We start from the raw sequence: 27,696 nt of genomic DNA on the forward strand, positions 1-27,696 counted from the left end.
GTCTCGGAGAAGGCATGCTAAAGCGCTGTTGCCAACATGTGCTGTAGCAACAAAACGCTTTAAAGTTTAAAAACCAACATTTCTAATAATTATTTTAGGTATTTAGAGAGTGAATTAAAAATTAATTTATATTTAATATATAGTTATCTGATGTGAACTTTTATTTAATACAAAAACCCAAATTGAGGAGAATTCCTCATTGTACAATCGAAGCTACGGTCAATGACATATTTGGAATAACCTCTTCGACATGTACAACTGAAACTAAAGTCCGATTATCAAGTAAATGGGCCACGACAAGTACAGAAGTTGCTCGGCGTTCGATTGTTGTTTCCTTTTGAGGCAGGGCTGACTACTGTAGCAGTGGCGTACGTATCGCCACTGCCATTTAAAGTAAATGAAGAAGTTGAGGAATTATGAAATAAAACATATCATTTGAAATCCATTTTTTCTGAATTGGTTTAATTAATATGTTGTTGAGCTCTCAAATCTTTTATTCGCATACTATACATTTCAATATTGAATTGGATTAGCTCATGTTTTATTGGGATCTCAAATAAAATGATAATATTATGAATACTTCTTGTTTTTTCTGCCTCTTTGTTTATAACGTCACTGGCTTTAGAGACAATTCCTCGCCTTTGACTATAAATAATCGGGCCCTTCTTTCAAACTGTTTTGGAGCCATTATAAATCGGTAGTAAAATGAAGTTTATTAATTAAAATAGATTTAGAATAGTCGGTTTATATTCTACAGAAAAATATGTTTAGAATGACTAACAATTTTTACTAGCCTATACATATTCAAATTAATCCAAAAAGTTTTCTTTAATGTTGACATCTTAGAAAATTACATTTAAAAACATCCAAAAAACTGGGCAGCTTTGGTTTTTATATTGGATAAAAATTCCTCAAAAGTATGTGAAAAGTGAATTTTGGAATTCCCTGAAATGTTTATATCCCTAACAGATCTCTTGATAGTAAAAAAATCTATTTGAATCGGCCATTTTCACCTTTTTTCATAATTTTTCGTGTTTTTCGATGCATAGGACAGATGTATGTCAACTTTAAACGGTCATTTATAGGTTATAAGTAGGGACCGCCGACAACCTTTGGCGGAAATTTGCTGAACGGAGCGCGAATGTGTCTACTTTCAGATGGGATAAAAAAAGTTTCATATTTTCGAAAAAAGGCAGGTTTTTCCGGCAAACAAAATGAAAAATACTTGTTGTTTCATTTGAGTTAAGAAAGTTGATGTCAAAATTTGACACTTGGAATGACATTTGGCAGCTTTTGTGAAAGTTTTCGAAAAACTATGATGAAAATTATTGAAACTTCATTAAAAAACATTTTTCCATCTTCAATATTAACGATGTCAAAATATAATGAAAAACCGTATACACAGTTTTAACATAATAGTTACAAGTGCGTTATTTTAGTACAAGACCAATTATCTGGCACTTGAAATATCTACAATTTATAACCTCCAATTTTAAATAGAATTGTATCAATCTCATATATATTAAAAAAATTGATGATTTCCATTCCGAGTCCGTTCAGGCGTTCTCCCCAAACGATTTATTTAATTTTTTTTTCAATGAAAGGTATTGATGCACAGATTAGCCATCAACCATAGGATTTTATATAATTTTCACCATTCTCAAGGTTTATACTCAAATGCGATTTCCCCCTGTACATTACTTATAGGAGTTTTTCACATACACACGTTCTATCCTCAATATCTCAGGTTATATTCAAGATAGAGACTTCGTTTTGGCTTAAGAACACTCGCTGAAACACCTTCTTTCTTTTGAGTTTTCGAACACTTAAATCGGTTGAGTTGAAGAGGAGCTAGGCGCGGACATTCAATGTGGAGTTATGGATTTTTGTAGGTTTTTGGCAATTTTTCTACATTCAAAGATCTATATCTCAGGTTCTAATATAGCTACAGAGTTTGTTTTGGTTTACGAACACTCGCTGAAATATCTTCTTTCTTTTTAGTTTTTGAACACTTAAATCGGTTGAGTTGGGGAGGAGCTAGGCGCGGACATTCAATGTCGAGTTTTGGATTTTTGTAGGTTTTTGGGAATTTTTCTACATTCAAAGATCTATATCTCAGGTTCTAATATAGCTACAGAGTTCGTTTTGATTTAAGAACACTCGCTGAAACAGCCTCTTTCTTTTAAGTTTTTGAACACTTAAATCGGTTGAGTTGGAGAGGAGCTAGGCGCGGACATTCAATGTCGAGTTTTGGATTTTTGTAGGTTTTTGGGAATTTTTCTACATTCAAAGATCTATATCTCAGGTTCTAATATAGCTACAGAATTCGTTTTGGTTTAAGAACACTCGCTGAAACAACTTCTTTCTTTTAAGTTTTTGAACACTTAAATCGGTTGAGTTGGAGAGGAGCTAGGCGCGGACATTCAATGTGGAGTTTTGGATTTTTGTAGGTTTTTGGGAATTTTTCTACATTCAAAGATCTATATCTCAGGTTCTAATATAGCTACAGAATTCGTTTTGGTTTAAGAACACTCGCTGAAACAACTTCTTTCTTTTGAGTTTTTGGACACTTAAATCGGTTGAGTTGGAGAGGAGCTAGGCGCGTGGACATTCAATGTGATGTGGAGTTATGGATTTTTGTAGGTTTTTGGCAATTTTTCTACATTCAAAGATCTATATCTCAGGTTCTAATATAGCTACAGAATTTGTTTTGGTTTAAGAACACTCGCTGAAATACCTTCTTTCTTTTGAGTTTTTGAACACTTAAATCGGTTGAGTTGGAGAGGAGCTAGGCGCGGACATTCAACGTGGAGTTTTGGATTTTTGTAGGTTTTTGGCAATTTTTCTACATTCAAAGATCTATATCTCAGGTTCTAATATAGCTACAGAGTTCGTTCTTTTCTATTATAATGATTTCTGATACTTATTTAATGGATTCGGTGCGAGCGAAGCCGCGGGTAAAAGCTAGTAGCTGTAAAAACAAACGTCTACTCCTATGACGGCAAACCAATCGCATATAACTGGGCGGTCTTCAGACGAAAATGGGCTTCTTGTGAGTTGTGATATTCCTTAGGCTGGCCCATTTACTTTTTAACCGGATTCTACTGTCATGTTGTAAATAAATTTATATTTTCATTTGAAAATATTTTTTAGCAATATGTGAATGTTTGGTTTTTTTGAAAATCTTTATTGATTTTATGTTTCATATAAAATTTTGTCTTTTCGTGGGACGTATAAACCAAATCAATTTAAAGTTGCTACTATTATTAATTCATAGGTACACAAAATGTAGTCAAATATCTATCTATTAATGAGAATGATTAGAACTGATATATTTTAATTCACTGAACATATCTTATTCAAATGAAATTTATACGAAATAATTTTTTTATTATCGATTTATATTTCCAGATATGATGAAAAATACTTTATTTCTAGTTGATCGATAGGGGTAAGGGGTGACGGTGTTACATCACCTTTTCCATTTTATTTTTAGTTGTCCTACAATCTCTTTTACTGAATCATCGTTTTCTACAAACGATTGTGAAAATACTCATAACAATCAAAACGAAATGTGACAATATACAATAATTATTATTGCCACCTATCTGTTTCATAACCACAGCATTTTATTCATCAAAAAAATTTTTTTTTATACTGTAAGCATCAATTTTTGATTCGTATTTGTGAGCTCTCTACACGTACTAATACCACTTTATGTATCGATGTGGTAGAACCGTTTCAAAACAGTTTATTTTATCATTTCCATTTATTGCAGGTAATATTCTAATAAAGGACAACATATTTCTATATATATATATATTTTAATCTACTAGGTACAAGTGTGGAAATATTCAAAATACCACAGGCGATATGGCTTCTTTTTCAAATAAATCTCTCCACATTATATATCTTCCGTGTTTTATATTGTTCTCAATTGTTAGGTCGGTGTCTATATTCACATATTGTATGTTCGACGGATTCACTTTAGGCCAAATTAAATTTTCCAAGAGACTATCTGCTTGTGGTGTCGGATTCCTGTGAAAATATTTTATTTTTACAATAGTATTGTCAATTTATCGTAACATGAGTATAAAGACATACAATATATGAGACTACTTCAACTATCAAGTAATAGGAATCCCAATTATGGGAGGCAAGTTTTTAGATATAGCACCGAATTTTTGATAGGAAGGTCTTTATTCCATTCCCGTCTGCTGCGAAAATAAATTCTAATTACACGATCTAACGAAACAAGGATCATAGCTTTTCTTGCAAAGCTGCAAGTGAACCTTTGAAATTTTTGAACAACCTCAACCTGAATGTTCGTTATTTTTTTTTTTAATGATAACTTCCCTAATGAGTTTTTCCAAATATACTCGTAAATAATGTTCCGTGGGGATAATATTTGTTGGAATTTATTGAGAATTTAAATTTCAGATTCATATTTAGGTTTCAATAGTGAGAGATATCTTTAATGATAAATTTGGGATGAAATCCTGCAAGATAATCCCTTTATAAAGAGACCAGTTTAAACTGAACTTGAAGAAGCAGATAATTATTGCAGTCGGATTAAAATATCAATTTAATAATTGTGATTCCAAAGTTGGGTTATTGCAGAATATCAAAAGGAAATAATCCCAGAATTTCGAGACTAGAGAACTTATTCAACTTATATAATTTAATGCAGTTTTGTGATATTTGACGTTATGAGTATAATAAATATAATAAAAATTATATTTACAAATATTTTGCGAAGTTGGTCCATAGTTTGACCATTCTCTTATGAGTGGTCACATCATTTTCAGAGAATTGAGTTAAATTGGAATTATCGTAGCCGCTTAATTTTCTCTTAAAGTAATAGAACAATTCTTCTCCATGTGTGTCTTTTTCAGCACCTATAAAAATAAATTATAATTAGCGAAAACGTACACGAAACAAGAATATTGGGTTTTGGAAAATCTCTATCGAAATTTTGTTTCATATAATTACGGATTTAGAAGAGATTATATTCTTTATGCTCTTCGAGAAATGAACCTTCCAAGATATATAATTACAACGCCTTTATATAAACATCATATTTCGGAATATTCAAATATTTAGATAGAACCATTAAAAAATTCTGTGATTGATGAACTTGCTTCCCAGTCATTTTCATTCACACACGCGCGGAAATTTTTGCCATCAAGTTCTAGAAGAATCGACCGAAATGATTCTCTTAATGTTTGAGGTAATTTTCTATATTGCAATGACAAGAAATATATTAAAATATTATTACAGATGGAGATGGCTATAGAATTCAATATACGATGTCTTCCATCGCTTTCTGTCTATACCCTTCGTCATGAAGTCATACCGTCAGTATAATTTTTGTCTTGCTTGCTCCCCAGTTGAACTGGTCTGCTATGAAATCCTCTTCTCTAATAAATTTTTTCATAAATATAACCATTCAAATCCTCTAACGATTCTTTCCATCTCTAGTTTTTTCGATATGATTTTTCTTTTAATTTCAAAAATTTGGGTTTTTTTTGAAATTTTTTCACGCGCCAATGTTAGAAACAGTGTATATACGTACTAAATAAGTTTTAGCGAATTGTAAGACATAAGGGAAGTGCCGAAGATGATTTTCATGGTAGTAAATTACAACAGTTGAGTGAAAACTTATAATTGTTTAAATTATGTATCAAATATTTTGGTAAGTTTTGGTAAGTACATGTTCTCTATATTGGTTTTGAGTTTCTAATATGTCATGACAGATCTTGTTAAAACAACTTATAATCTATATTTTGGATTTTCTATCGATGAGAGAGATAAGGGTTGGTTGCCACAAGTATGCTGCAACAGCTGCCCGAGAACTTTGAGAGATTGGCTTGAAGGAAATCATAAATCCATGCCGTTTACAATGCCAATGATTTGATGAGAAGCTCAGAATCATGGAAATGATTGTTATTTCTGCATGACATCAACACGAGGATTCTCAAAAAAAAAAAAAAAATAGAGATAAGATTGTCTACCCGAACGTCTCAACTTCGAAGAGACCAATTCCTCGTGGTGAAGGCACTTCATCTCCTGTTCTACCATTTGATGAGAAGATGGAAAATAAGAATATTTCTGGTCTACAATCTCAATCAAGTTTTCTTGCTGCCGGTACATCTTCATTTACTTGAACAAGGTAACTCAAATGATGTTCTAAGTGATTTGGGACTTTTAAATCTAAGGCGCAATTACTTGGATCTATTGCATAAAAGTACTTGAATTCCATATTTTCGTATGAGGTAAGAAGATTTTTCAAGTAACTTTTCCAAAGAAGATGATTTGGTACATGGAAACGATGCTGAAGGGGCTCTTTAAGAACTTTAAGTTTTCCAAAAGATTCTAGTAAATGATTGATGCTACAAAAATAAGTTTAAAAGCCGTTCTACTCCGTAATGGTAATAAATACTCATCTTTGTCTATTGCACATGCTACGAACATGAAGGAAAAATATACAAACCTGGAAGTATACCTACCTGGTTTTCAATATCTTAAAACAAAATTTTTTAGTATGTCTGCAGATACGTGAGCTTATAAAAAACGAAGTTTTTGATTCGAAGTTGAGCAAAGAAGAAAAAAAGAGCTTTTGCTACAGCTACAGCTACAAAAGCTGAAAACTACTGACAAATCATTCGGGAGCTTCAATTTTTGGAATCGCTTTTATATTTCTATCCTGAAAATCTTAGAGCTGTATCAGATGAACATAGTGAAAGGTATCATCAGGATATAATACAGATTAGAAAAGGCTACAGTGAGAAATGGTAAGCTGCAATGCTTGCCGATTTTTGTTGGTGAATTCTGCGCGAAACTCCAGTAGAAACGATGAAAAGGATAAAAATACAAAATTTTCCCACCATATAATGAGACTGATCCATATTTATTCATTTTGTGAGTATAATTTAGAATTTTTCACTGTAAAACTCAAACCGTAATATTTTTTTATTTCGTTATGATAAATGATACTTTAGTACATAATATTATTTGTTAATTAGATAAATATTATATTGGAAATCTACATGTACTTAGTGCTTAATTGTATGTCAGACTCCGTGTTTGGAGAACAAAATATGAAAAATTAAAAATTTTCATGTTTATACATTTTTTGATTTGTTCCGATAATTGATTAAAACGGCATTTTTAGTTCAACTTGACCTACTTTATCGATCATACCCAACAAAAATGTAATGAAATACAAAAATTGTCAAACAAGTTGATTCTTTCTCCTATTTAGTTATTTCACTCAGGTATTCCTAAATATTTCACCTGTCTAATGAAATAATGTTCAATTTATCATATATCTATAAACATACTAATTTTTTAAAATTTACCTGGTAATGTTATGTTGTAATTCTTTCCCATTACACCTGCATAGGAAAATTGATAAAGATAAACGTCTGTATATTGCGATTGTAATTCTGCGTGTCTGACACTAGGATTGAAGAAGTGGCTCTCAGAATTATACTGAAATGATGATGAAATAAATCTTAAAATATGATATAATAAATTTTGTAACTGACATTTGGTGGAATTCCTGTTCAAACTATGAATATTTGATTACAAATTTGAGTCCTTTAACATATCCCTATCTTGTTTTATTAACAGATTCTGATAAGTTAATGTATAAATATTTCCTATTATGGAGTCGAGAGAAAGAGCTGCAATCCTTTGAACGTATAGTTAACATCAATCAACGTTCTTTAATGTCTGCTATCGAGTTTCATTTGGAAACAAAACATCAATAGTCAACGAAACGAAAGAAAAGTAAAAACCGAGTTAAATACAGTCCATTTATAGAACTAATCATATAAAAACAACAATTGCAGTTTTTGCTTGTCGAATAAATAGCTAAGCATCTAAGTTCAGGATCTGATAGTTGGATAGATCTATTAGCCAAATTTATTTTCGATGATCTTTTTTGTGACATAGGATGACACGAATTGAAGTTTGAGTATCTTGATGACCATGTTGGTTTTGTGTACCATTCTGCTCTCATGTTATTGTTAATTTTATATAATGTGACATCAAGATAATTGATTTTATTATTTTGTTCTATTTCGATTGTAAATTGAAGTTTTTTATGATAAGAATTTTTTACTTGTGTTTTGAATTAGATACGAAATAAATATACATATACAATAGGAATTTTGATTTTTGAAATTCCATATTTTTCGAATAATTAGATAATGGGGTAAGAGGAATTTGATATATTTTCCAAGCTTTCGAATACTAATGTATTCATAGTCGGGGACTGAAATTATCGTCAAGTACAATATAAAAATACGTATAAATGTATAACAATAATAAAATTTACTTTCAATTATTAATTAATATTTGCGATGGTTTTAAATTGTATTAATTATTGTAAAAGCGAGGCGTGGATTCAACATTCAAAATATTCAGTGTATATTTCTATAATACGTCATTTTGCACAATTGCATATAATAATAAGCAAAATAAAGAAAAATTGAATTTGTGGAAAAACATAATACTATTTTATTGTGGCTGTTTCGAAAATGTGAATATTTCTCAACATGCAGACTTACCAGACTCAAGTAGGAAGAAAATTATTTCGAATGGTGTATATGAATCGACCACTTATGTTATGATATAATCGAATATAATACACGAATACAATAAATTGTCTCTGTCCATATCTGTCTCGTGCTAAATTGAATATCATTCTAAGCAAAATTATCTAAAATTCTGAGAAGATTACATATTTTATGAATACTTACTGCAATAGCCAGGCCTAAATTATCTTCAAAACTTTCATTAGAACTGAGATAAAATCCTTTAATGATTTTTCCAACCTCTAGTAGTTTTGATTCATTCACTATATTCATATTTGTGAGGACCAACGTTTTCAAATCTTGATCATATGCAGCTGCTGTTGTTTTCAATGAAGCCATATCTATAAAATCGACTAATTGACTAAATATTTTTTTTTTATAATAAATATAGCATATATATAGAATTAATATTAATGGTAATTTTTTAAATAGAATATATTTATAATTATTTCGATTTTTTTAATTGAATTTGATTGATTTAAATTTAGCTCATCTGGATCAACACGTCGTTTCCCAGTAGAAAAGTCCTTCAAACAATATCAATATATTATTCAACAAATATGTTGGAAGTGGAATTAATTCAATCTAATTCTTGTCAATGACAACTATAAATTACGGACAAAAGATATTGGATACTTTGAGAGCAGATTAAAAGAAAAACATCCACTAGTAATCAGACAATAATCAAACAATGGAAATACGGATATTGAGACACATATAAAATAATGAGAACGATCTTTGACAGATTCCCAATTTTTTCGTAACATTTCTAAAATATTTCTTTTGTCATATTTGAATCTGCTTAAAAGTTTGAGTATTGTGTAATAACTTTCTTGTTTGGTGCTACTCCGTGGTTCATTTTTTATAGCATTAAAAAAATTTCCAATTTGTTTTCCAATTATCGAAATATTTTGGTCTTACGTAAATCAATTCTAGATTTAGAACAACTACAATATATTGATGAATTATGTTTTCTACAACTCATTACAATTATATATTCACTACCTATTCGATAACTTTCCACACGGTTCTAGTGCATCTAATCAGAACTAAAATATACTCTCATTTTTTAGTATGTATATAAATATCTCAATTATATACATAACAGAACAGTGATAAGATATAGAAGATTGTTCCAGCCTTAGATATGTCCTCATTGCAAAGCCAACCATTTTCATTTATACTTTATGATAAAATTTTAAGTATGATGAAAAATGTATTAGTTCGCATTTATAAGAAATTTGTTTGTTTTGGACGCTGGTAACATATTTAACATTGGAATATTTGTATATTTGATCTTACGAAATAAATGTATTTTCATTATAAACCCCGATGAATGGCTAACAGTTGGTGTAAAGTATTATTTCTTTGAGTTGTAAAGCTTAATTTTTATTCTCAGGATGTAACCGGAATCAAGCAAAAATTGTTCAGAAATCTCATTCACTTCTCAAATCAGAACGAAATAATAAAATCCCAGCTTTCACAGAACCCTGTCGATGATAAATTGATTCAAATACATCACGATAATGCTATTTGTTCTAACGAAAATGATTGAGTGGGGATAATTCATTAGTTGTAATCTTTTCATGATAGAAATATTAATAGTAACATGATAATTCTTTAATTATAATAATAACGTGTTACTATTTATTGATAAGGTGAAGTAGAGAAAGCTGCTGTGTTTATGGTGCTAATTGCTCAACAAAGCGCACAGAGCGCACATGTTCGACTTGGTATAGAAAATTCCTTTCTGAAGATTTTTCCCTCAAAGCTGAGGAACGTTCTGGTCGGCCTACTGAAGTTGATGATGACCAAATTAAAGTCGTAATTGAAAAGGATCATCATATAAGTGTTCGAGAGGTTGCGAAGAGGCTACAAGTATCGCACACAATAATTAAAAAACACTTAAAATGTCCTCTGCTATTTAAGATACTTAATATTTGGAAATCTCACGAATTGAAAGAAATTAATCCAACATAAAGAATCAAAATTTGCGATATGCATCTGGAACGAAATGAAACCGACCCTTTATTGAAAAGAATCATCACAGGATTCTGCACAGTAATATAGTTCGTAAACGATCATGGAGCAAACACGATGAACCAGTAGAAACCACATCGAAACATGAAAAACAACAAAAAAGCTCATGCCGTTAAATTTGGTTTTATTACGACGGTATTTTGTTTTTCGAACTGCTTCCAAGAAACCAAACAATCAATTCTGATGTTTACTGTCAAATTAATCGAACTGGATAAATCAATCGAATAAAATTGACGAATCGAAAAGGTTTAGTGTTCCACCATGATATTGATTCAACCTTGGAATATCTGTTTGGAACGTACTATACATAAATACGAAGTCTGGTTATTAAATAACGAGACGCTCCCCTTCAATATACTCCCCTTCTCTCGCCACACACCTATACATACGTTTTTTCCATTGATCGAAGAAGTGCTAGAAGTCTTCTTTTGCACCAACTTTGCATAGACTTTTGTCAGGTGTTATTCCTCGTGTAAAATTTTTCTAACCGTTTTTTCATTGGCGTTTACAGCCTCAGCAATCATCCGAATGCTTATTCGATGACCTGTACGCACAATTTGGTTAATTTTGATCACTGTTCTCGGAATTGAAACAACCACAGAGCGACCTGGACATTGGTCATCTTCTGTGCTCTCTCGGTTATCACTAAAATGCTTACCCCACTCAAAAACACGCACACGATATAGAGAATTGTCCACATAGGCCTCTTGCAACAATTTATAGCACTCAGTCGGAGTTTTTTCCAATTTAACGAGAAATTTGAGATTGATATGTTGCTCCTGTTTTTCGTCACATATGGTTTTCGGTACGAGAAAAAAACACGTTCGTTTCAAACCGCTACTGCGCAAATACTATAATAGTGACGGAAACATGTTTTGGGACGTGCATAGACAAGATATCTAGATACTTAAAGCACTACTTGTTTTTTACCCAACCCGTCTAGGGCGCTCTCTAGGTGCGCAGTATCGTTATTTAATTGCCAGACCTCGTATACAGTTTGACGTCTAGTAGTTATTGTATTATTTTTTATATTTGCTCTAGAATAAATAGATTCCTGTTCACTTTGGTAACTTAATTATAGTATTACAGTATACGGAAATTATTTTTAAAAACGGTTGATGTAATTTAGAAGCATGGCATAAATAAATAAGTTTCGGTATTTATACTGATTCAAAAATTACTATCGTTCTATATGCTATCTGATTAATTTTATGAAGAACGTGTCTTGAGATCGATTATAAGAGACATTTGCTGATATTGCAAAATATTAATTTCATTCTCTGGGAGCGATGATTAATGGATCATGTGAAGTTATCTCCAGGTAACCTCAAATCCCACTTAAACTTGAATACTACTTTGTTTTGTTTTTTAGTTTTTACAAGCTTTCGTCTACAAATTGTAACAATTTTTTGACAATACTGCATACCTGCGGCAAGAGAAATGTACTCTTCTGAATTTGCTCCAATCAATAGAGGAACGCGATTAATATCACCATTTTTCAGACTTTCATAAAAGTTTTTTGTTAAAAAGGCACCTTCGTGTTCAACTTCAATAAATGGACGTGGTTTCGTCTAAAATCAATACATAAATCATTTCAGTACATTGCCAGCTATATTATGAGCGATATCTTATTGGGAACGTGGCAATGAAACACCAAAAGTGGACTAACTTTAATATATTTTCCGAGCTTTCGAATACTTATGTATTCATCATCGGAGACTGAAATTATGGTCAAATACAATATAAATATAAATAAATACGCGTATAAATGTATAAAAATACTAAAATTTTACTCACAATAATTAATTAACATTTTCGGTGGTTTTGAATTTTATTAATTACTTAACAATAAATTCTTAAAATTAATAAAGTTGAAGTGAAACTGTTCATTTCATTGATTGGTAGACTGTGTTGTGAAACAATCATATTTAAGAGGTTTATGATTTGCTTATTGTTAAATGAAATAATTTTGTAAACACTTCAGCGCATATTCCATCAAAAAATCTATTTCTATCTATTTTTCTTCATGATAATGGTGAGTCTGCTGATATATTATTATTTTTTATTATTAACGAAATTATTACTTTCTGCCACAAATCTGTGCCAGCAAATGGGATGGTATCAGCAACATTGATCCCTGTTTTCTTTGGTCTCATCTATATTTATGTTCAAATCATAACAGTTTATGTTCTTCATTGTTCACGCTAGCAAATTCTTAACTTAAATGCACATTTATTACTTTCTTCCGTTTTTCTTGCAATTAATTCCCCTAAAATTCTCGTACGTTCACCCTTATGTTGTTTTTCTGTCGTAGCTCGAATGTTTATTCAAGTGTATATATATATATATATATATCTTAATATATATAAATCTCGTGTCACAATGTTTGTCCTCAATGGACTCCTAAACCACTTAACCGATTATAATAAAATTTGCACACCATGTGCAGTTCGATCCAACTTGAGAGATAGGATAGTTTAAATCTCAAATTATAGTCGCAATTTTAATTTATTGCTAATTATTCGTCTGTTATTATTTGACAGTCAAAATTATCTGTTAAAATTAATAATGTCAAATGCCACCGAAAAAATCTAACCTCAACAACGCGTGCACCAGAGAGGCACGACGCAAACGTGTTGTTGAGGTTAGATTTTTTCGGTGGCATTTGACATTATTATTTGACAGTCAAAATTATCTGTTAAAATTAATAATGTCAAATGCCACCGAAAAAATCTAAACTGAATAACGCGTGCACCAGAGAGGCACGACGCAAACGTGTTGAAAGAGCTCAGCAATTACCAGAACAAATCGAAACAAGAAATGCAGCTCAAAGAATCAGGACTGCAGAAAGTCGTGCACAAGAATCTCAAGAACAGCGTGACGAACGTCTGCGACAGAATATTACGAGAACAAGAGCGGCACGAGAACGAAACATAGCTACAGTACGAGTACTAGATCGACAAAGGCAACGGATCAGCCGCTCATTAACACGTGCATCATTCGTTCGGCTTGCCTTTGAATATGCACCAGATATTAACTACTCAGCGCATTCAAAAATTGCTATCGGTGGAATGGATAAAGTATGTCAATATTGTCAGGCATTGAAATTTCGGAATGAAGCAGCCGGCATGTGCTGCGCATCAGGAAAAGTTGTGCTGTCACCTCTACCCGCTCCGCCGGAGCCTTTATTATCCCTTCTTACTGGCAATTCAGATGATTCCAAATTATTTTTGCGTAAGATACGCAAATTTAATTCTTGCTTCCAAATGACGTCATTTGGGGCAACTAAAATTTGCGATCGTGCATCCGATGGACGTAATTTTGAAACTTCATTCAAAATTCAAGGCCAGGTGTACCATAAAATCGGATCACTGATGCCAATGCCTGATAACAATCCGAAATTTCTTCAAATTTATTTTATGGGCGATTGTGAAGAGCGCGTGACGACTCGGTGCCTGTATAATTTTATTGAACAAGCAGAGGAAAGAGCAATTGTGATATTATTGGAAAATTTTTTAGAAGATCACAATCAACTAATTCAATTGATCAAAAGAGTTTCGCCACGACTGCAAAATGACAATTATCAAATCGTCATTAAAGCCGACAAAGTACCATTAGGTGAACATGCTGGTAGATTCAACGCTCCAACTGTTGATGAGGTTGCTGTTATCATGGTTGGTGATCCAGTTGACGAAAGATCTATAAAAATTACACGGCGAGACAACACTGTCAGTACGATTTCGGATCTACACCGTTCATATGATGCACTACAATATCCATTAATATTTTGGCAAGGACAAGATGAATATCACCTCAATATCAAACAGTATGATCCAAATACCGGTAAATTTGACAATTATCTATTTATTTTCTTACTGTATGTATAGATTTTAATTTCGTATTGCATTTTATTTTTTATTTTTTTAGGTGATTACAGAAATAAAAAAGTTAGCTCAATGAACTACTACGCACACCGAATAATGGTTAGACAACATCAAGACAATTATATCCTTCGATATCGTCAGCTGTTCCATCAATACATTGTTGATATGTATGCTAAGGTCGAAAGCGAACGCTTGCGATTCCTTCGATTCAACCAGGCGAAACTACGATCGGAAGAATATATTCACTTACGAGATGCTGTTGCTGGAAACATCGATGGAAATTTAAATCCCAATGACATCGGTAATGCTTTCATTTTACCTTCAAGCTACATCGGCAGCCCACGGAACATGCAGGAATACATACAAGATGCGATGACTTACGTACGTCATTACGGCCGACCGGATTTATTTATTACATTCACATGTAATCCGAATTGGGAAGAGATACAAACTTTACTATTGCCAGGACAACAAGCCATTCATCGTCATGATTTAACTGCACGGGTGTTTAAACAAAAATTGAAATCCTTAATTGATTTTATTGTTAAATATTCAATTTTTGGTATCACACGTTGTTGGCTGTATACGATAGAGTGGCAAAAGCGAGGTTTGCCTCATGCCCACATTTTGGTTTGGCTTAAAGATAGAATCCGTCCTGAAGAAATCGATCAAATAATTTCAGCCGAAATTCCAGACCCATTAATTGATCAAGAATTATTTGATATTGTCACCAAACACATGATCCATGGGCCATGCGGTGCTTTCAACATGACGTCACCGTGCATGGAAAATGGAAAATGTAAAAAAAACTTCCCAAAGCCGCATACGAATGACACGATCACGGATATTGATGGTTATCCAATGTATCGCCGCAGAAGTACTGAGAATGGTGGCCACACATTTACAATGCGACTGCCGAACTTTCCAAATCAAGTTGAGTTTGATAATCAGTGGGTGGTACCATACTCACCACTACTTTCAAAAACTTACAAAGCTCATATCAATGTTGAGCTTTGCAGTTCTGTTAAATCAATTAAGTATATTTGTAAATATGTAAACAAAGGCAGTGATTTGGCCATATTTGAAGTACAAAACATAAATAAAAATGACGAAATAGCACGATACCAAATGGGCAGATACATTAGCAGCAATGAAGCTATTTGGCATATTCTCAGCTTTCCCATCCACGAAAGAGATCCTGCTGTCCAACATCTGGCAATACATCTTGAAAACGGTCAACGTGTATACTTTACTGGAGAAAATGTTCTCCAAAGAGCGTTCGAAGCTCCGAAAACGACTCTAACTGAATTTTTTACATTGTGTCAAAAACCTGATGTTTTTGGCCAATTCGCGAAGACATTGGTGTATGGTGATGTTCCACGTTACTTCACATGGAACAAATCCAGTAAAAAATGGGAGCCACGGAAACAAGGAAAACCACATCCTTCCATTACAGGCATATTCAAAGCTAAGACATTGGGGAGACTTTACACGGTACATCCAAAGCAACGTGAGTGCTTCTATTTACGTTTGTTATTGGTGAATGTTCCCGGACCAACGTCTTTTGAATTTTTACGAACAATTAATGGTCGAGTATTCAATACATACCAGGATGCATGTCGTGAACTGCAATTGCTAGAAGACGATAACCATTGGGACTTAACGCTTGCTGATGCTGCGTTGACATCAACACCGAATAACATTCGTCAGTTGTTTGCAATTATTTTGACGACATGTTATCCCTCGCAAGCACAAACTTTGTGGGAAAAATATAAAAATTGTATGACAGAAGACATCTTGCACCGAATTAGACAAACAAATCAATGCCAAAACATAGATTATACACCAGAGATGTACAATGAAGCATTGGTCTTGATCGAGGATTTATGTGTTCTTATTTCAAATTTACCACTTAATCATTATGGTATGCCATCACCTAATCGTCCAGCCACCGACTTAGTCAATACCGATTTACAACGAGAAAAGCAATATGACCATGGAAGTTTAGCAACAATTATCATGAACAGTGAACCATTACTGACAGCAGAACAAAAAATTATTTATGATCGGATTATGCTGGCTGTTGCTGCTGAACAAGGCGGTTTTTTTTTCTTGGATGCACCCGGTGGAACCGGTAAGACATTTTTAATATCGTTGATTCTTGCCAAAATACGGTCGCAACAAAAAATCGCATTAGCAGTAGCATCGTCAGGCATTGCGGCTACTTTACTGGATGGTGGGCGAACAGCACATTCAACATTCAAGCTGCCATTGGACGTTCATAATAAACCAGATGCAATGTGTAACATCAAAAAGAATAGTGGAATAGCTGCAGTGTTGCGAAAGAGTTCTATAATAATTTGGGATGAGTGCACAATGGCACACAAATATTCACTTGAAGCATTAAACAGAACTATGCAAGATTTAAACAGCAATAATAGACTTTTCGGTGGTGTTATCTTACTTTTGTCTGGTGACTTCCGGCAGACCTTACCGGTTATACCTCGCTCAACTTTCGCGGATGAGATTAATGCATGTTTGAAACAATCATTCTTATGGCGAAGTGTTGAAACACTTCGATTGACCATAAATATGCGAGTACAATTGCAAAATGATCCATCAGCACAAATATTTTCCGAACAACTACTAGATATTGGGAACGGTAAAATAGAACTGCAACCAAATACGCAATGCATTAAACTACCAGACAATTTTTGCACTGTTGTTCAGGATAAAAATGAATTGATTCAGAGTATTTTCCCGGATATACAGAATAATTATTTGAATCATGAATGGCTCAGTCAACGGGCGATTTTGGCAGCCAAAAACGTTGATGTTGACGAAATTAACTTCCAGATACAACAGTTGTTACCAGGCGATCTGATGTCTTTTAAATCAATCGATACTGTTGTTGATGAAAATGAAAGTGTAAATTTTCCGATTGAATTTTTAAATTCATTAGATATACCTGGAATGCCACCACATAATCTTCGATTAAAGATTGGTTCCCCTATTATTCTCCTCCGTAATTTGAATCCGCCTCAATTATGTAACGGTACGCGTTTGGTCATCAAAAAGATCACCGGTAACATTCTTGAAGCAACCATTTTGGCTGGGAAGTTTAAAGGAAAAGTGGTTTTGCTGCCACGTATTCCGATGATACCATCAGATTCTACCATACCCTTCAAAAGGCTACAGTTTCCAATTCGTTTAGCTTTCGCCATGTCTATAAATAAATCTCAAGGTCAAACAATGTCCATTTGTGGTTTAGATTTGGAAAATCCATGTTTTTCTCATGGGCAACTATATGTTGCGTGTTCACGTGTTGGGAAACCGTCGAATCTATTTGTGTTAGCTAAAGACAGGTTAACCAAAAACATTGTGCACCGATTGGTGTTAAATTAAATTGAAATTGAAAGTATTTATAATTCAAAAAAAGAGACATTAATGTTTAAAAGTTTAAGACTGTCTGCCTTGCCTACCTCATTCATGATGTTTAAGCGTCACATGTTATTTACTGTATTATACTGTAATATACTTATTTGTTATAAAATTAAATGGAAATAATAAATCTGATAAATTTTTATTTTGTATTGATTTCTGCTTAATATCAAGTGTAAGAACATTTTAATTAATTGTGTTCAACGTACTTCCCCTTCAAATCTCAATCCAGTGAATTTGTATACCACCATCAACATTTTCGTCTTTGTTCGTAAATAATTTCATTGTACTAAAGGGTTATAGTAGTAGAAAGTCAAATAAGGAGATCACCATTTTTTTTTTTCAAATACCATCTGTGTAAATAAGCATAGTGGACTCCGTGTCTGATGTTCTTTTATCGTTCCTCTTAGATTGTTTACTATAATGTAATATAACAAAAACTTCAGCCACAGCAACGCGTGGCCGGGTCAGCTAGTATATATATATATATATATATTTGAATTGTAAAGAAGTCTTTGTCAGCTATATTATGAGCGGTTTCTTATTGGGAACGTGGCAACGAAACACCAAAGTGGACTAACTTTAATATATTTTCACCAACAAAATATAAGCAAATGGGACAATTAAAATTTAATTATACTTCATTCTAACCAACAGGATAGACTGCAACTAGTCACGGGACGGGTGCCAACTGGAGTTGTTACTACTACACTCAATGAGAACTTCAGCCAATACGATTAAGTAATAGATAAGAGAATTAAAAGTCAATAATCAAATACGTGTACATGTCTATAACAAATAGGTGGTCCTGAACAATTTAAACTGCACAAAACACTCTAAAAAGACATTTAACTAGAGTAGGGCGGGGCTAGTTGAGCAAATTTTTACTTAAACGGATGTAGCTCCTCAACGATAAGTCTCAATAAATTGTTATGGATTGATGGATTTGTTGTTTATCGCTTAACAAAAGTGTCAATAGTATTTTTTTGTAATAAGTAAAATTTAAGAGCTACGGCTGTTTTAATTCAGAAAGTCAAGTACGCTCAATGTACCCCATAGGTGAGGTAAGTTGAGCAAAGGTATGGGGCAAGTTGAGCACTAAGAAAATATAATGAAACCATAGATTCGATGTTGACTAGTGATGAAATAATATAAGTGTTTAACAGTCAGTTCTTTATTTATAGTCTTTTAGTGACATAGAAAACAAATTTTATAGTAATTTTCTTTGAATAATTAACCAAAAGTAGAATCAACAAAACAATAACGTATCTTAGGAATAACTTCACCATTAGATTCAGTCTTTCTGTTTAAAATCAGACTTGTTTTTTTATATTATTACTCATATACTTAGCTTATATCTTAAAAATAATAATTAATCTTTGGAGCTTAATGGTAATTGTCTTAGTGACAGAACAACAAAACTTAAAGTAATTTTCTTTACGTAATTAACTGAAAATAGAATAAACAACACATCAACGAATCTTAAGACTGACTTTAGGATTAAATTCAGTCTTTCTATTTGAAATTAGACTTGAATATTTGAAAATATATATTAATAAGATCTTAAGACAACTTAATCGTCGTTGTCACTATTGCAATTGACACAAACGAAAGTAAGATCAGCACCTGGAACACATTTTGTATGAGCCCATTCCCTGCAAGCTTGACACTGGATCCAAGTTTCTCCTGGTAAACTTTCAGCATAGTCTTCACAACAAATCAGACAGGAATAATACCCATTGTCACTTTCATCACTCGACTGGAGTATTTTTTCACAGACACCCTTTTTCTTTTTCTTATCCATGTTCTTCTTTGTTTTCTTAACTTTTTTTGTGGTTTTATTTTATTGTTCTTCTAGGGCGTTCTTTTCAGGTGTGTCAGTTAGTATTGCAGCTTTCCTCTTTCTTCTGTCAGTTGTACCTACTTTTCTAGGACCAGCCTTTGGGAATGGTCTTACAATTTCCGGGGAAAATACTTGTATTAGGTTGACCGACTCATTTTCTTTATTGCTTGGTTCGGGTCCAAATTGGCTTGTGGAGGCTGAAGGAGTGGGATTAGATTCAATGCTGGACATCACAGGGTGCTCTGAAATTTGTTGTTACGTAGCCATGCATCTTGAGCAGCAGCGCAATACTTTTTGAACGGTCTAAAAACTGACACAGCCAACGGTTGTAACTTATGGCTACAATGCGGTGGAAAGGACAGCATTACAACTCCATTCTCTTTATTCTCTTTGGCTAAAGTTAGTGTATTCACGTTCAAGTGAGAGGAGTGATTATTCAACACTCCATGAACGGTTTCACATGTTTTATAAAATGTTGCATACACTGATAGAATTATTCGTCGTAACCCATCCACTGGCATTGCCTGCTCCTATACATTCAGGGGGACCACCATTAAGAAAGTGTGTCTTCAACTGTTTTTTCAGAAATGCAAACATAGCAGGTACAGCATTTCTAAGAGCAGATACAGCAGTTACCACTGTAACGTTAGTCCCTCGTTCTCCAGAAGTCATTGCGCCGACGTTGCGTTTACCTTTGGCAGCTACAATTTTATTTGGCTTCAGCACAGTAGATACTCCTGTCTCATCTATATTCCAAATGTCTGCGGCTGGAAATCCATATCTATCCATTACTTCCGATAATTTCTCAAAGAAAACTTGCCCTAGCAAGGCTGGTGGGTTCTGGTTTTCGTATGTATAGCTCCGGATTTCGTATTAAAAACATCGTGAGGCATTCTTTTCCGACCATCTCATTTGCAGTCCAGCTGGGTGGAATTTCAATTTCAAATTTATTAGCACATTCGTAGGCAAGGTGACGGACATCTTTTGAAGAATATCCGTAGAAGAGTGATGCCATTTGTAGCAAGTATTTTTTCAGTGAATCTTCCTGTGTAGAAGAAAATACTTGTCTCGGTGTTGCAAAGCCCATGGATGAATCGCCACCTTCATTTAATTTTTTCAAATATCTTGTCAAAGTCATCCGTTTGATGACGGTGGCATTAACACTTTTACCTTCATCGTTCACGGCCTTTGCAGCATTTTTTAAATCTTCAGTAGTGTACGAACATCTTGTATTTTTACTCTTGTAAGTCCGCATCCTAATAAAAAATAAAACATTTATTAGTTTAGTTGTTTGAATCATGGGGTAAGTTGAGCAACTATGCTCAACTAACCCCAACCCAGAATTTCAAAATAAAAGTGAGGTTAAAAAAACACCGTGAGAATTATACCCAGAACCTCTCTACATATCAGAAGTACGACAATTATATGGAAGATTAACACTTACCTGATTAAAAGCAAATAACATTTGACTAATGCAGACGAAAACTTTCGATTAATGACGTTTTTACTTTTTGGTCTTAAAATAAACAAAACGTCCGTGCGCCTCACTCACTTGTCCAGCCGTCACTAGCGATCGCGTGATGTTTACTCCCACTATGATGGGAAAACTCCTATCTAGAAAATACTTACTACGATTGTGGTTTGCGTAGAAGCTATATCTATTGCTTTTGCAGGAACACTTTGCAAGTATTCTAGAAGTTCTGAGCTTGTTGTAATGTTGACATTTTTATCTATGAGAGAAGCTAATTCATAACCGTATGGTGTTGGATCTGGCAAATACGCCCAATTACTGATACCTGAACCGCTTTCACAAATTCCTCCTCTAAATAGACCTGAAACGGATGGAAATCCAAGAAGAATATAATTTATCCACACTTTCATTACAGTTATCTGAATATAAGGTCAAGTTGAATCACATTATTATGATTCAGAAGCAGAATAAAGCGACAATTTACATAAGTAAGAAACTATTGTTCACTTTTTATACTGTATTGAGCATTTCCATAGATATCTATTAGGATATTTATCCTTAATGGTAAAGCATGTCACAAATTAAATTGATGACAAAATATTTCAATCTATTTATTGTCAATACAATGAGTGGTGGAAATGGCTTTAACCGCTTGTGTCCACATTAATTAATCAAAAATAAACCGATTTCTGATAATAGCAAGTTTAATCATAAGGAGCCACAGAGTCCTGCTTCGCTCTATAGACTATTTTAGTTACCTGCTGATTGTTTGCTCAAAATATGGAGCCCAACCGATGCGGCACCAGCACTTTGTCCAAATAAAATTACTTTATTAGGATCTCCTCCAAACACTCGAATATTCTGTTGTACCCATTTTAAAGCTAGCAATTGATCTTTGAGTCCATTGTTTCCAGGAATAACTTCATCTGCAGTGGATAGGAACCCAAAAGGACCTACTCGATAATTTAGAGATACCATAATAACATCTTGTTCTATGAGATAATCTGGACCATATACATTGTAATTCGAAGCACCGTCTCTAAAACCACCTCCAAATAAATATACCATTACCGGCAGAAGGGTGGTGTTTGTCTGTGGGAATTAAAAATAGATTTTTTATATATACAATGATTTTATGGCTTCTAGTTAGTATGTACAGGGCCACGATTAGTAGCTTTCATTAGGAGGGAATCACAAGCTAAACTAGAAATATCTGGAAACTAAATTGAGCTAGTAGGAAGACTGAGAGTTGAGTTGAGAAAGTTGGCATAATTTCTTGTTCAGTTGCTGCTGTCGTTCAGAATATTTCACCTGTTTCTGCAAACGTGAAAGAGAAGGTCTTAAATATTTCTGCTAAAATGAACAAAACTTCTACCGGTATATTATAAGATATCACAAATACAAAAGCACAAGAGGTGGCAGTAGAAGATATTGAATAACAAAAACCCCACAAATTAGAATAACTTCCTAAAAAAATATTTGCAGTGTGGCATGAAAGCACCAGCAGCTACTAGAGCGAATAGTAGTCTAGCATTGTACGAATACATTCTGGACTTCATATAGCCCTATATAAAAAAATCGCTAGGATTTAAGTCAGGTGATCTTGGAGGCCAACAATTGGGTCCACCCCGACCATTCCATTTTCTCTAAAATGTCTGATTAAGTAATTTCTTGCCGCTGCAGCAAAATGAACGGATGCCCCATCGTGCTGAAACCACGTGTGTTGTCTAATATTTTGTGCTATTATTATTTTCATTGCCAAATTTGTTATTATTGAAATACATTTTTGTTTGAAATTGAGATTACTTACGCTCAATAATTCGAAATTAAGTGAATAATTAATTAATTTGTAAATTACATACTTAAATACTTGCAGACTTTTGTTTAGAGGCAAATTTCTACCACACCGTTCATTTTAGCTATAAAAAAGGTTATCAGTTTTTCAACTAAAAATAATTAGGCAATTTAAAACAACTTTAAAGAGGGACTTTGCTCCAATGGCGTAAAAATATCAGGATAAAATGATTACTTTATTAAGGAGTATATTGGTCAAGAAATTTGACGCTCTTGATTTGTGGCAAATTTTTGATTTTAATTAAAAATTTTGAACACCGTATATCTCCAGCCACCAGGCTCCATAAGAGTTAGAGTTCGTATTCCTACCTATATGAAAATGAATCATTTATTGATATCTCTCTGTCGTGGTAGAGCTTTGTCGGCCGAATATAGAAACACCCTTCATAAATACAGGCGGAGCAAGAGAATGAATCTTTATAGTCATTTAGAATTGTGAGTATTAGAAGTAAATAAAAGTAAATAAACAGAATTTCATTGTAATCGCTCATTATCTTTGATTTCTAGCTCTAAAAGATCTTGAACTAAGTCTTTGGCTATCCCACATTTATTTAATCTCATAATTAAATTTGTTAAAGTTTGATTTCTCTGAATTCATAAGCCACTTAACTGGTTATAGTGAATAATAATTTCTAATTTAATACGATATTCCTAGCAATCTTTTTTTATAGTTTTTTTCAACTGATAATTACCAGGCGACTCTTAGTCTCTATTATAATCTGGACTCGATGATGGTTTAGTTTCTTAACAGTTTTTATATGTATCAAACCATGACTTTCAATCAGTGTTATATATAATTTTTTAATCTTCAAACTAATATAGCGGTGGTTAAATAACTTTTTCCCATATTATTAATGAATTTTTACATAGTATAGTTACTGCATGATCTAAGTACGCTAACTGTTTTCGAAACAATTCACATTCATTTTATTGTAATTTAAAATTGGTTTCCTTCAATAGTTGATAACTTTTTCAATGAAAACATCACCAATAACATAATAAGTTGTTTCTTCTGCAACCCATCAGTACGTACTGTATTCATGATAATCTTTTTTAACCCTAACAACTGTTTTTTATTTATCCTTCAGATTCATCTAGATTAAAAGAATTCCGCTTGCTAAATCTAATTTACTGAAATAATTACGACAACTACTTTATCCATTTACGGAGTTCTATTACAATTCTAAACTTAGTCTTCCTTGGAATAGCTGGTTTCTTTAGTACAGCCCAATACCATGTTGTTGAAGTTGACTTTAGAATATTTTGTTCAAGCAAAGATGATTTAATCTGATTTGGACTATAACACGTGTCACCTAAATGATATTTTTAGCTTTATAAACGTATAATAGCCTCACACACTTTCCCTTTCAGACACAGCTCTTCAAATGTTAAGTCAATCAATGGATTATACCAATCCCAATCTGTACCCAACTAAAAGTCTAGAGTTCATTGATCAAAATTTAACCACTTCAGCAAGTATGGTTATGACACTGGAATGATACAAAATGTCTGATCTAAACCTAAATGGAAATGAAAATCTCAATGATGTAAAAACGCTAGGAGTTTTGATTTTGTCTCGTTATTTCCAGATAATTTATAAATGAGAACATTAATTGTTGATATATTGCTCCAATACCTGTTTAATGTAGAAATGAAAATGATATGACAAGTGTGTTTTCAGTGTTTTCAAGATTTTGCTTATAATTTCTGACCCAAACTTACTTGAGTTAAGATTGGCGTATATACATTGATAAATAGACAGTCTTCACTTTCATCATCAGTATCTTTAGCAACTGAAAAACATCGATTACCATCCTTTTTTGTGTCTAGAATTCCATGCCAATTTTCCGCAGGAACAGGAGCCTTAAACAGAAATATGTCATCTACCATCTACTCAAATTTTATATTAATAGTTCCTGAGATAATATCATCTAATGTAATCTAATAACTAAGAATTTGGGGAAAACATTTTCATTTATAAAAGCGTATATTGTTCAAGGTGGAGCAACAGCTACATCCTAATCATTACAGACAAGTCCAAGAGCTCTTGCCAGACGATCTACCGGTTAGAATTGATTTTTGTCAAACATTACAAGAAAGGACAGTCGTAAAAAATGTGTATTTTTTCTTAAGCGCCTTTATTTTGTATATGGATGGTATTACGAAAATGTTTTACTGAGCAAACCCAAAATATTTTCCAGTTTTCTATTTATCGTAGACATCACCTTTTTTGAAACACCTCGTATATCAAATTATCACAAAATACCATGTTACTATCTTTTAGATATCACAAAAAAAGATACACTGAACATCTGCGGAAATCTGATAGTGTCTCCACTCAAGAATTATCGCTCTGGAAATATCTATACCATCATGTATTAGAACCATTCCTGAATATTTCTTGTCATTTGAATACACTGGTACAGATAATAAAAATCAATATTCACAGTTTGGAAAATGAAAAGGAGTGAATGTCGAGAAACGAACGAAAGGTACGAAGTTAAAACGAGTAAGTATTCGGATGATAAAGGGGGTAATATGCGCATGATGAATTAATACGGTACATAATCAAAGTACTAAATATCGTACCTCAGAATAAAATATATATTCTATCTCGGTATCCAGTAAAAACAATGGAAGTAGGTACCCACGCAGTGCTCTTCAATATCTAACAGACACAATAGAATTGACAATAGTAGTCAAGTCTACCTGCCCGAGGGACCGTACTAATCCCTACTACCATCATCTAGTAACGAGTATTGACGAGCGTGGCTATTTCACATTCTTTCCTGTATTTATCAAAATGTGTATCGATATTGTTGTTCCGTCAGACAAGAGAGATCACAATCAAAATTCTAGGACAACACACAAACAGATTATTTCCAATATATGCAAGATTTTTTGCCTCTGAATATTCAAAAATAATTATCTCTAGATAATAATATACTCAATCGAATATTTTTCTCATGCATACAGATTATTTCTTTTTACTAATTTATTCTTTAATTTACATTTCAGAATTTTCATAACTTACCTGAAATCTCAGAGCACCCGTTGGTGGTTTGGCATAAGGAATTCCTTGGAAAGCTCGAAAGTTCACTTCATTGGGACTAGTTCTTAAGTAACCTTCAATTTTCCCATTGGAAATATCGACTATTAGATCCACTGCTAACTGTTAGAAAAACGAATATCGTAATTTGAAAAAATGATTATAATTTAAGCACCAATAAGTACAATTATATGTGAATATTAGTATTGAGGGAAAACGAAAAAACTTATTAAGCCTACAGGAGCCCTGTTTTATATTGAAAAACGAGTGGTCGCTGTAGACAGAGTTTGGTTTTCAATTATTTCAAAACAATGAAATATTTTTTTATTAAAAAGTAACTTTTCGAATAATTTTATAATATTAACATTCTTCAACTTAGTATTTGGGAATTATACAGTGTAAACAACTATTGTAGTAAAATTAAAAAAAATTAATTCTCCCATGCACTTTCAATGGTTTCAATGGTTCAATGGTTTAATATTGTAAACACGGAGAAATATTGAATTCGATACAATAATTTCTAGTGGAACGTTTTTTCTTTTTATCTCACTTGACACATCTTCCTAGTCGTTCTGGAGTAGGTTCGCCATGATCAAGAACTTGAATTATCAAAATTTCTTGAATACGAACTTTCGTGGTTATTTCGGAAGTTATTTAAATTGAAAATAGCGAATGAGTTTATATTATCTTTATAAGCATCTAGTAGAAAATTACCATGGGCAATCTTTGTGTATTTCTGTCACAGAATATGTCCAGTTCACCTTTTGTTGCGTTATATGAAAATCATCTCTAGTTTACTCAATGTTTTATCCAAATAAATGCATACTTGAGACCAGTAACTAACATTTTTCACCCGATTTCTTAAGCGAAATTCAGAACTCACTTTAAGAATCAGGATTGCGGGCAAGAGGATTGAACAGTTTTCTGTGAAAAGTTTTTTGTACTTCCTGAAGAATTATTTGAGGAATACCACTTAACACCCAGAAAAGAGATATAGCATGGACGGAACTGGAGTAACTGTGAATCCCAAGGGAGTGTCTAAAATTATTACAGGAAAAAGGAAACGACAAATAGATGTCTTGATGTCATGGAAGAGGAGAGAATTAGTTACAGTAAAAATGTGTTTATCGGTGGCGAACGCCTACATGTTTCCCGTATCAATTTATCCAAGAAACGAATAGAACAAAGCTTTTTAGATGAATTGGTACCTGAATGTTGAATAGAGCTAAATGATGAGGAATGTATTGATATGAACTGATTCTTCAATTGGTTCAATGAATTTGTAAAGTATTCCAATGTTTCAAAAGAGTCCTATGTACTTCTTCTGTTAAATGAGTACGATTCACTTGGAAAAAATCTTGTAATTCTAAACTATGCACGAGGCAGTGGAAGCAGTTATGAAGAGTAGGTAGGGAAATGGCATAAAACCTACTATCTGGGTGTTTAGTGCTGTGTATATAAGAGCTGCCATGAATGTTAACGGTGATCAATGGATTTAGAAGAACTGGAGT

General features: G+C 33.0%; 1 protein-coding gene across 1 annotated transcript in view; it reads right to left on the reverse strand.

Moving 5' to 3' along the window:
• Positions 1 to 3,832: 3,832 nt before the first annotated feature.
• Positions 3,833 to 27,696, reverse strand: part of LOC130900584 (uncharacterized) — a 45,725-nt gene continuing 21,861 nt past the window's right edge. The window contains exons 12-20 of the mRNA XM_057811282.1: positions 26,171 to 26,308; positions 24,859 to 24,999; positions 22,041 to 22,374; positions 21,441 to 21,643; positions 12,070 to 12,214; positions 8,769 to 8,944; positions 7,362 to 7,494; positions 4,745 to 4,898; positions 3,833 to 4,038 (exon numbers count right to left, since the gene is read on the reverse strand). Coding sequence (XP_057667265.1) covers positions 3,855 to 4,038; positions 4,745 to 4,898; positions 7,362 to 7,494; positions 8,769 to 8,944; positions 12,070 to 12,214; positions 21,441 to 21,643; positions 22,041 to 22,374; positions 24,859 to 24,999; positions 26,171 to 26,308 — 1,608 coding nt within the window. The 3' untranslated portion in view covers positions 3,833 to 3,854. The remainder of the gene's footprint in view (positions 4,039 to 4,744; positions 4,899 to 7,361; positions 7,495 to 8,768; positions 8,945 to 12,069; positions 12,215 to 21,440; positions 21,644 to 22,040; positions 22,375 to 24,858; positions 25,000 to 26,170; positions 26,309 to 27,696) is intronic.

This window comes from Diorhabda carinulata, chromosome X (assembly GCF_026250575.1).
Source record: "Diorhabda carinulata isolate Delta chromosome X, icDioCari1.1, whole genome shotgun sequence".
In the NCBI taxonomy this organism is placed as follows: domain Eukaryota; kingdom Metazoa; phylum Arthropoda; class Insecta; order Coleoptera; family Chrysomelidae; genus Diorhabda; species Diorhabda carinulata.